This window comes from Borostomias antarcticus (assembly GCF_949987555.1).
Source record: "Borostomias antarcticus genome assembly, chromosome: 16".
Lineage (NCBI taxonomy): Eukaryota > Metazoa > Chordata > Actinopteri > Stomiiformes > Stomiidae > Borostomias > Borostomias antarcticus.
This window is the reverse complement of record NC_140249.1, coordinates 9,949,027-9,959,951: the sequence shown is the minus strand read 5'-3', so window position 1 is coordinate 9,959,951 and position 10,925 is coordinate 9,949,027. Positions and strand designations below refer to the sequence as shown.

The 10,925-nt window shown below is 49.3% G+C and overlaps 2 protein-coding genes across 3 annotated transcripts; one reads left to right on the top strand and one right to left on the bottom strand.

Annotated features, from left to right (window-relative positions):
* Window positions 1-504: 504 nt before the first annotated feature.
* Window positions 505-4,675, bottom strand: jkamp (jnk1/mapk8 associated membrane protein). 2 transcript variants are annotated; one of them, XM_084450898.1, is made up of 7 exons: window positions 4,555-4,675; window positions 4,232-4,311; window positions 3,121-3,275; window positions 2,577-2,783; window positions 1,749-1,930; window positions 1,500-1,576; window positions 505-1,341 (listed from the first exon to the last, which is right to left on the bottom strand). In XM_084450898.1, the coding sequence occupies exons 1-7, from the start codon at window positions 4,556-4,558 to the stop codon at window positions 1,123-1,125; spliced, it is 924 nt and encodes a 307-aa protein (XP_084307024.1). In that variant the 5' UTR covers window positions 4,559-4,675; the 3' UTR covers window positions 505-1,122. The 2 variants fall into 2 exon arrangements, with proteins under 2 accessions (XP_084307024.1, XP_084307025.1); XM_084450899.1 differs by having other exon boundaries at window positions 4,551-4,672.
* A 2,263-nt stretch (window positions 4,676-6,938) lies between these two features.
* Window positions 6,939-8,306, top strand: gpr135 (G protein-coupled receptor 135; the record flags this gene model as incomplete). Its single annotated transcript, XM_084451181.1, has 1 exon — window positions 6,939-8,306. One exon carries the CDS (start codon window positions 6,939-6,941, stop codon window positions 8,304-8,306), a length of 1,368 nt encoding a protein of 455 aa, XP_084307307.1.
* Between the last annotated feature and the right edge of the window lie 2,619 nt (window positions 8,307-10,925).

Sequence of the window (10,925 nt, the reverse complement as noted above, 5' to 3'; positions counted from 1 at the left end):
CACCCAGATAACGCTCTCCAGCTGAAGCGCTCTGCCCCCCCCCGACTACGCCCAGATAACGCTCTCCAGCTGAAGCGCTCTGCCCCCCCCCGACCACGCCCAGATAACGCTCTCCAGCTGAAGCGCTCTGCCCCCCCCCCCGACCACGCCCAGATAACGCTCTCCAGCTGAAGCGCTCTGCCCCCCCCCGACCACGCCCCTATATCGCTCTCCAGCTGAAGCGCTCCCTCAGCGGAGGCCTCAGCTTTGTGTTGAACTATTGTAATATTCAAAAAAATATGTGAAAGAAAAAAAAAGAAGAAAAAGTGTAGGCCTTGATACATTAGACTAGTGTGACTAGCAGCATGACCCCTGACCCCTAGCTGCATCCATGTCTCACTCACTCTGACAGAGCCAGGGTTAGAGCAACCACTAGTCTTTAACATACTACTGTCGTGATAAGATCAGTCTTTTTTTATATATCTTTATTTTCAATAAAACATAATTCAGATGCCCAGCCCCGTCCTGTGGTCCTCACTGCACTGGGCTCTTCTACAAACAGCAATACTATAACATTTTCAGACAAACAAATGATGTTCTGTTACATAGAGGCATTCAAAAAGCAAGCAAGAAAACATTCACAATTACTGTGACTACAGCAAGGTTTACACATTAGTGACAAACCAGCAGCTTAACATGGACATTTCCTTGAGAGTCAGCATGTGCGTGTCAGAGAGGGAGAGAGATAGAGAGAGAGAGGGAGAGGGAGGGACAGAGGGAGAGAGAGAGAGAGAGGGACAGAGGGAGAGAGAGAGAGAAGGAGGGAGAGAGGGAGAGAGACGGGGAGTTGGCACCTTAGATACAGAAAATTTCTTTACAGTAACATCAATCAACACAACATTCAATAGCAATTTACAGCAGCTTAAATAGATGTAGCTTTTCTATATGCACATATATACAGGGGATATATATATATACAGGCTGTTTTATCAGACTGGGCTCTCCAGCTGATCCCAGACCAGAGCACATCTCATCAGACATTCTGAGGTGCACTTGTTTTAGTCCAGAGACTGGTCCTCTGGTAGCTTTGTACGGGGAAAACTGAAACAAGCACAGCCCCCGGGGTGTGTGAGGGCGGAGAGGTCAGTGTCCGTTGCCGCCCTCAGACAGGACGCGGCTGGGCTCGGTGAACCGGGCCGTCAATAGGTAGAACAGGGCTGGCCCCGGCACCAGGGCCAATAGAGGCAGGTCCTGCTCCAGCTTATCCAATCGGGAGATGGAGATGATGCCGTACGCGTGAAGGAGCCAATGGCTGAAGAGAACCACCAGCCTCTTCTTCTTGGCGACCAGGTTCTTGAACGACTGGATCGGAGGGAGAAGGTGAAGGTTAGGTTTCGGTTAGGTTTAGGTTTGGTGAAGGGTTTGGTACTCATAACCACACACTCGCAAAAAGGTTTGATGGACGGGGAGAAAGTGATGAAGTGTATATTGAAGTTGGGAGGAGGGGGCGGTGATCTCACCTGTATTTCAGAGGCAGACATGTAGACGGCCAGGGTGACCAGGGACAACACCAGGATGATGTAGGGGAAGGCGTAGTCTGGGTGGGAAGAGGAGAACCAAACGTTTAACACACATTTAGCAGCCCTTTCCTTGAAGGAACGGGGTATAGCAACAGACTTCACATGCCCTCAGCCCGGCGTAGTCCACCAGCATGACCTGCTGGAGCTAGGCGCGGGTCCCAGGGGGCATGTCTGGCTCCGCCCACTCACAGAGCAGGCCGCCGCCCACCGCCTGCAGCACGGTGAGGACAGGGAAGAAGTAGAGGGCGGCGTAGACGCTCCTGAAGCGCTCCGACTTCCCCAGGCCGCAGGCGATCTTCTTCACCAGCAGGGGGCGCAGCATCATCATGAAGGCCAGGCAGAAGGCGTAGTAGATCAGCACTATGGTGTACCTGGGGGTGGAGGTGGGGTGGGGGGTGGGTCAGTGCTGGTGGGGGAGGGGCCTACCTGGTGAAGGTCTCTCCCGGTGAGACCAGCAGGAGAGTCCCAGAGGACAGCCACCAGCCACTTGACTCTCTAAACATCCTCACACACACGCTCAATGTATTTGAAAGACCCAAAGTGTGTGTGTGTGTGTGCTTGTGTTGCTGCAGACAGAATCGTGTTATGTGTGTGTGTGGGCGTTCCTACCACTGATGGAATACCCAGATCCCTAACAGAGGAGAGACAGACAGCAGAGATACTAACAGAGGAGAGGAGAGAGATACTAACAGAGGAGAGAGATACTAACAGGAGAGAGATACTTACAGAGGAGAGAGATACTAACAGAGGAGAGAGATACTAACAGAGAGAGAGATACTAACAGGAGAGAGATACTAACAGGAGAGAGATACTTACAGAGGAGAGAGATACTAACAGAGGAGAGAGATACTAACAGAGAGAGAGATACTAACAGAGGAGAGACAGACAGCAGAGATAATAACAGAGGAGAGAGATACTAACAGAGGAGAGACAGACAGCAGAGATACTAACAGGAGAGAGATACTAACAGAGGAGAGAGATACTAACAGAGGAGAGACCGCCAGCGTAGAGACTCACAGGGGGAAGACGGCCTCCTGAGTGCAGTGCAGCGTGTTGACGTAGTCGGGGCTGGGGTTGTACAGCATGGTGTACCAGTCCGACAGCATCTGGACGCGGCAGGAGCGCACGGCCAGCTGGCCCACCGGGTCGCTGACCAGCAGGGTGACCACGCCCGCCACGCCACACTCAAACAGGGCGGTGACGTGCTGGAACAGGGCGCTGGAGCTACAGCACAGGGACGAGACAGGACAGACAGAGAGAGAGAGAGGAGACAGGACAGACAGAGAGAGAGAGAGACCGAGAGAGGAGACAGACCGAGAGAGACAGAGACCGAGAGAGAGAGAGACAGAGACCGAGAGAGAGAGACAGAGAGAGAGGAGAAAGAATCATTCTCAACGTAGGTAGAGCATCAGTAAGCCATGTCTGTGTGGGTTAACAGTAGAGTACAATAGAATAGAAGAATAGAAAGTGTATTGCCATGCGTAACAAGTACGGCAAATAAAGGTTCCATTCTATTGTGAGTGGTCTGGGGGTCAGAGCTTGCCGGGGAGTTCAGGCCTACCTCTTCTTGCCGGAGTACCACTCTATGAAGAACCAGTGCAGCACCAGTGGCAGCATGGCCATGAAGCCCAGGTACAGCCAGTCGTACAGCTCCGGAGACTCCGTGCACCTCTCACACACCCGCTGCATGTTGGTGCGCTCGCCTCGGGGACACACCTGAGACCCGGTCAGACCCACATCACAACGCTCAGGGGTGACACTTAACATGACATCCACATGAATCACTCAACAAACTTAACAAGGCTGGTGAGACAATACTATTAGGACCACTGATCACTCGCGAAACAGACTAAACCAACTAGTCATTGGTCCTGTACTAGTCTCAACTGCACTCATCCATCCTGTGTTAGTCTCAACTGGACTCATCCGTCCTGTACTAGTCTCAACTGTATCATCCGTCCTCTACTAGTCTCAACTGTGCTTATCCATCCTGTACTAGTCTCAACTGCACTCATCCATCCTGTACTAATCTCAACTGCACTCATCCGTCCTGTACTAGTCTCAACTGCACTCATCCATCCTGTACTAGTCTCAACTGCACTCATCCATCCTGTACTAGTCTCAACTGCATCATCCGTCCTGTACTAGTCTCAACTGTATCATCCGTCCTGTACTAGTCTCAACTGTACTCATCCGTCCTGTACTAGTTTCAACTGTATCATCCATCCTGTGTTAGTCTCAACTGTATCATCCATCCTGTGTTAAACTCAACTGTGCTCATCCGTCCTGTACTAGTCTCAACTGTGCTCATCCGTCCTGTACTAGTCTCAACTGTATCTTCCATCCTGTACTAGTCTCAACTGCACTCATTGGTCCTGTCCTAGTCTCAATTGCACTCATCCATCCTGTACTAGTCTCAACCTTGTTCGACAAGCTCTCCCGCTTGTGAGTGGACACGCTGACACGAGTTGCGCCGAAAGGCACGTCCCTCTTGGAGGGACTGTCAGCGCTTTTTTGAAGAGTGAGTTTCACCACTACTCCATGTTTCACTCGGTTACACTAACAAACTACTTAGCTAGCATAGCTAGCGGGCTTATTACATCGAGCTAGAGTTTGCACGTACTAGTATTTGCTTACTTACTGTTAGCTATACTGTACTGTTATCTACTCACCCCACATTCTCCATCGATGGAGCCGTTGACCAGCGTCCTGCCGCAGTACAGTCCCGGGCAGGTGGAGCTCACTGCGACAGCTGCAATAACACAGACAAGTCTGCATTTAATCTCGCTAACGTATCATGGATTGACCGCAGATGAACATAATGGCCTGGTTAGTTAGTTAGCCGAGTTGACAAAAAAAAAGCCAACTAGCCAGCTACGTTAGCTCACAGGCGTTAGCAGGCAAGCTAAGCTATCAAAGAGCTGGCTACGTTAGCTCCCATCCTCTAAACTAGAACGAGTTTATAATTAACCTCAAAATACTGACACATACATACCCATGATCAAAGCAAAGATTATGGAGTTCTGGGTTCGTCTGCTCCTCTCCAGTAAAACCCCATACGGTATTAAATGGTGTAACACTATAGTTACACCCCTGCTACAGCTAGCTTAACTACCTAGCTTCTAGCTTCGGTTTGCGCAGCAGTACTGTATCAGGGTTGCCAGGTCTGAAAAATGAAATCCCGCTATAAGTGCTCCGTCTCCCTGTCAGTACCCGATCCCTGCCTAAATGCAATGCATGTGACAGGATATATACATAACGGAGACAGGCGAGTTCACGGGGATCTGCTCAGCCCTTTTATTTGATAAGAGTATTATTTGTAACTGTACTTCCAGTTTCTTTGCACAAGAGGACTGGTATAAAACTGGCAACCATGATATGTAAAGGTTTAGTTCACTCAAAATAACCTATGTGTTCCCTTACATTGAATGTAGAGAAAGGGAAACTAGATTTTATGTATTCACAAAGCCAGTGGCGAGGGAGGCGAAAAAGAGACAACTATCAGATTGCCAGATTGTTAAGAGCTGTTGGTTCAGGCTGTCTACATAGGGACATGCAGGGACAGGTCACTGAGCAAACATCCCACACACAGATCAAATGGACACCTTTAGGCCTAAACACTGGGACTTTGGGGCCCATTGCATAGTGCCCCAGCAGGGAACTAGGGGATTGATTTGAGCATTTATAATCTCTAGCACATCGACCACCTGGCCTCCTGGTTTGACGGCAGCCTCTTTGACCCCAGTGTGATGTAGTCAGACCACGGAGCTGTGCCTGGGAGGTGGATAGACTTGTCCCGGACAGCTATCATGACGGAACAGGAAGTGGAACAGGCCACTCAATTAAATACCTGGGAACACTCATTGACAATAAACTCACCTTTCAGACCAGTGCAGTAGTCCTTTCAGACTACGTCTATAAAAAGGCAAGGCAATGTCTCTCCCTGAGGAGCAGCTTACCGCTACGCCAGAGTTATAATAGCTTTAGGTAACAGAGTCAGACTACTTCATTATATCTCTGTGGTTTGGAATGTTATCCATTTTCTTGTGAATTTTGGATTTGGTTCTGATTTTGATGTGGTGGCCATGTTCTTTCTTTTTCTTTATTATTATTATAATTATTATTATTATGTATATATTATGTTTAATGTTAAGCTGTTTCTTGGGTTTTTGCTTTTCCCACTGCCCTGTTTAAGCATCCTTGTGCACTTTACATGTTCAGCTTCTCTCTGGGTTTCATATATTTGCTTTATTATTGAAACCTAAAGTGGTCATTTGACACTTGAGAAACTTTTTGTCACTTATGTGCTGTTGAAAATCCCAATAAACAAACTTGAGGGGAAAAAAAGGAAACTGAAGAGCTTCAAAGCTTCACTCACTGTGTGTTCTCACCTTTAACATCGTCTCCTGGTGTGGGAACCGCTCAGTCAGACACAGGAACAAGCTGACTCAGGTGGTCAACCAGGCCAGCAAGATCACCCGAGACAAACAACTGCAACTCCAGAACCTATAGCCTACAATCGGTCCATAACAACAACAAAAAAGCATCCGAGATCACCCACCCCCATCATTCAGCTGGAGACTCAGGTAGCCAGGAAGAATGGATGCAAGAAATCATGTGTGCCCTCTGCTGTGCCCATTCTAAATAGGGACATGCTATAGTAGTACAATAAGTACCCCCCCACCAAAGCCCAAGAACACTGAACACTGTTGCTGCTATAATTTATGTTTTATGCACTTTAGTTGTCTTTGATTGTGTTACCATGGTGCCAAAGACAAATTTCCATTACATGTAAATGTAATAAACACTATTTTTTCTTATCTTATAATTTCTTAGGCAAATAGGAAACTGTTTAATTTGTTGAGGCTTGTTATCCATATCCATGTTGGATGTATTCACACGCGCATACTTCACTTATGTCTTTATAATGTTTGGTTCTTATTCTCTTTTCTTTTGGCCTACGTCTGAATCTGACCATATATCGAATTATGGGGTGCGTCACGTGCGTGCGTAATTCTGCAGAAGAACCTCATTATGGGTACCATGGCAACGGCTCCTATAACGTCACGGGATGGAGGGGATGCGGGGAGGCGCGAGCGGGCGGGGTTTTGGACCGGTAGGTGTCGCCGGACGCCGGTGACGAGCAGACAGACGCGGCGCTCCACCGGGAACTGGACGTAGGAAGAAAGAGCGGAATACGGCTCTTTCTGAAAACCTTTCACAACATGTTTGACGACCGTCGATCTTGACAGGTCCGTCTTAATTCAGCGCGACACGCGCCCCTGCTTCTTCCTACTCACGGAGACACGGAGAAGATCGACCTTCTGAAAGGGATGAATCCCCTCCCCGTCCGTGGATATCGTCCCCCGTTCGTGTCGGATGGATTTCCCGGTGAACATTGCTTTGCTGAGCAACGGCGGCGGCAGCAACAGCAGCAGCGCTGCGGACAACACCTCGGGCACCACGTTGGAAATACTCACCGTTTCCCCGGTGTTGAACGGTCTCATCACGGAGACCAGCCTCGGGATCAACATCACGGGTGGAGGCGACCCGAACCGAGAACACGTCCCCGTGCAGAGCGCGGAGGGGACCTCGGTGCTCCGCGGTGTCACCGTGGCGGCCCAGGCGCTCGTCCTGCTGGCCATCTTCCTCCTGTCCAGCCTGGGGAACTCGGCCGTGGTGATAGTCATAATCAAACACCGACAGCTGCGGACGGTCACCAACGCGTTCATCATGTCCCTCTCGCTCTCCGACTTACTGACGGCGGTGCTCTGCCTGCCCTTCTCGTTCGTGATGCTCTTCAGTAAAGATGGAGTGTGGATGTTCGGGGACCGGTTCTGCGTCGCCAACGGCTTCTTCAACACGTGTTTCGGTATCATCTCTACCCTCACCATGACTTTGATCTCCTTCGACCGGTATTACGCCATCGTGAGGCAGCCCCAGGAGAAGATAGGCCGGCGGAAGGCCGCCCAGCTGCTGGCGGTGGTGTGGCTGACCGCCGTGGTCTTCTCGCTGCCGTGGTACCTGCTGCTCCGTTCCCGCGGCGACCCGGCGGTCCACAAGCCCGGCTTCTACCACTGCATGTACGTGTTCCACTCAGCCGGCTCCCGGCTGGGCGCGGCCTACAGCACCTCCCTGATCGTGGTGTGCCACCTCCTGCCCTTCGCGCTCATGTGCTTCTGCCACTACAACATTTGCCGGACCGTGCGCCTGTCGGAGATCCGCGTGCGTCCGGTCACCACCTACGCCTACCTGCTGCGCTTCTACAGCGAGATGCGCACCGCCACCACCGTGCTGATCATGATCGTGTTCATCATCTTCTGCTGGGGGCCGTACTGCCTGATGGGCCTGGCGGCCGCCGTGGGCGGCTACACCTTCGACCCGGCCATGGACACGCTGGCCGTCTGGCTGGCCTGGGCCAACGGCGCCATCAACCCGCTGATCTACGCCGTCCGCAACCCCAACATCTCCATGCTGCTGGGCCGCCGTCGGGAGGAGGGCTACAGGACTAGGAACGTGGCGGCGTACCTGTCGGTGCAGACGCAGCGGTGTGACGTGCGAAGGCGGGCGGACCGCGTCAGGGAGCGCTACGTGAGCCGCCTGTCCTCCTCCAGCCCGGCCAGCGGGGGCGAGGTGGCCATGTGGGCCTGCAAGAACCCCGCCGTCTTCTTCTGCCGGGACGGGCGGCCCGACACCTTGACCGAGCCGGCGCCGCCGAAGGCAGAGACCGCCGACACCAGCCTGTGATCAACCGGCACGCCGCGCCACGCACAGAGGAGGGAGGGCGGAGATTCTGAGCCAAACGCTCGACAGACAAACGGAGATGTCGGGGTGTCGGGGGCATTGTTGACGGTGTTTGACACATAGATAGTAGCCTATTTAAGTGCCACTGCGCATTTGGGCACTTTTTAGGCAGTGGGCGCCGTCGGCACATTTTGGGCACGGCCACCGCTGCTCTCTACACTGACAGAACGAGTGTGTCGCTTTGAAGCACAACTACTCATGGAGGACACTTTAGCCCACCAGGCCTTTGAAGTAGAATGTGATCCCCAAAAAATACAGGAACCGCCTATAGTTCTGTATTTCAGTATTATATGAGGAAGCTTTTCATGTTTTGATCACATGCATTGTGTCATATTTCTGTCTGATCCCCCTGGTCTCTACTGCAAAGGTCATGAACCCCAGAGAGAACCTCTTGATGTTCACACATCAGAACAGTCCTGCTAGCCACCCACCAGAGATAGAGAGATTCAATTACGTGACATCATGAAATGCCAATGTTCACCAGTAGGTTTTGCATACATGCTGATACTAAACACTCATATTCTCTGATGGACACCAGGGTCTTCATCCTAGTGCTCTTATAAGAATGATAAACAAGTGTGTGTTAAATTTAACATCCCAAAATAAGCCTAATGCTAATGGGGTTTTGTGCTGACCTGTTGCCCTTCTTGTGATGTGAGCCACTTGAAACTAATCAAATCACTTCCAGTGACCTCCAGCTGCTGACTGAGCTCCTCTCTCAGAGAGGATGTGGCTCAGAGTGTAGCGGAGGTGGTTTGGTACTACACTAATGAAAGGGGGCCCCAATCTGATATTCAGAGTACCAGGATGTTGTTTTGGCCTGATGGGAACACTTAGGCCAGTGTGTGTGTGTGTGTCCTCTTGGGATGGAACATACTGTGTTTGTTCAGTTATGTTCAAATGTGCGTTCCTGGTTTTCATGTAGTTCATGATTCAATAGAAGTTTTTCCTTTTTTTCCAGACAGTTCCTCACTTGGTGATCTTATGGAGCCCTTCTGATTACGACAGACCCTTTGTAATCAATGTCAAAATATTCTACGTAAACATTTCTACAGAAGCACAACATTTTATGAGTATCTTATTTGGGAGACCCTCATTGACATACATAGTCTTTGCATTTGAACATAACTCTATATTGCTTGCCATGAAAACAAACTGTGACTTGTCTGAGTTTTGTTTTGTGGATGAATTGTTTGTTGAATAACATTTTGATTGAAAATATCTAATATATTTTCTTTTATATATTGTGCATTTTATTTTATTGATTCTGTATGTAAGGATCATAACTAAATGTATTATTCAATAAACAATTTAAAAATCTATCAGACTGTTCAGATATTCTTGTATGTTCAGAAAGGCAGAAGTACTGTATACTATACCCATCTGTCTGATTTAGAACAGTTGTCATGTGCATATCGGCCACTAGATGGCAGTCTTCACCCTAAATGAGAGTAGGAGGAGTCAGAGCTGCTGGTCAGGATAGAAAACATCCAGGAACGCCGACGTCAAGTGAACACAAGACATGTTTACTTCCTTTATTTCTGTCTGTCAATAATAGAAAGTTGATTTAAATAATACAAAAGCAGTGAGGAAAGATCCCAGGTATATCAGAAAGGCGGTCAGTCACACAAGCAGGGTGGTTGGTCAGGATATTACCGCATTAACACTAGTGGAGCGGGGGGGGACTACAGAGGCAGGTTAACTAACAGCTGCACCAAGCGGAGAGCTCAGGAATCAAACTGGTATTTTATACTTTGCCATATTCCGTCTCAGGAAATGTGTTTTACTCGTATGGCTTGCTCTTTTGGTTAACTCTACGCTTTGATTCCCTTGGTAAAGAGAACGGGTGCAAACACAGTAGACCTGGGCCTAAATTGCTTAGACTAGCTCCTGCTGAGCCCAGCGTGTGAGCAGAGTACAGCGGAATGGGCACAGCTACCATATGTACATCAGATATATACACACATGACAGGAGAAAACACAACATTAGCACTAAAACTTACTTGGGGCGGTTGCATATTGTTTTTGCAGACTGATATCCACATATCTACTGTGTATCACAATATCATAGAAACAGAATTCCTAAAACAGACACTGCAATGCCGGGCAGAGCACAGCATGCTGGGAACTCCACTTCTATGAGTGGCCAAAGATATCCTGTTTGGGTCCTCTCCACGTACCACCCACAACCATGCTGGTACCAGTCTGCCCTAATACTGTATTTACAGTCAAATATACAACACTATCACTAAACCATGTCTGTTACAGTCACAATGCGTTACCTCTTTAAGTGAGAGCTGAATTATAGTGTGGAATTATAAAGTAATGACGATATTGCCTCTGTGGATTGGATTTAAATACAACTAAATAACAATCAATCTTTGCAAAACCTCATGATTATAAAACAGTATCAAAATCTGTATCTTGTTCTGTTTTTGTGCTTATCTCAAAAACATGATCATTCATACATCATAGGTGGGAGGATGGGAGGGTGGTCTTTCCCTCTTCTCCTCCCTCCCTCCCTCCCCTCCCCTCCCCTCCCCCCTCCCAAAGACAGCGAGA

Excerpts from the sequence above, each read along its gene's own strand:
- jkamp (XM_084450898.1), bottom strand. Across the intron at positions 2,784-3,120 it reads TGGTACTCCGGCAAGAAGAG|CTCCAGCGCCCTGTTCCAGC; the intron begins GTAGGCCTGAAC and ends CCTGTGCTGTAG. Across the intron at positions 1,342-1,499 it reads TGTCTGCCTCTGAAATACAG|TCGTTCAAGAACCTGGTCGC; the intron begins GTGAGATCACCG and ends CCTCCGATCCAG.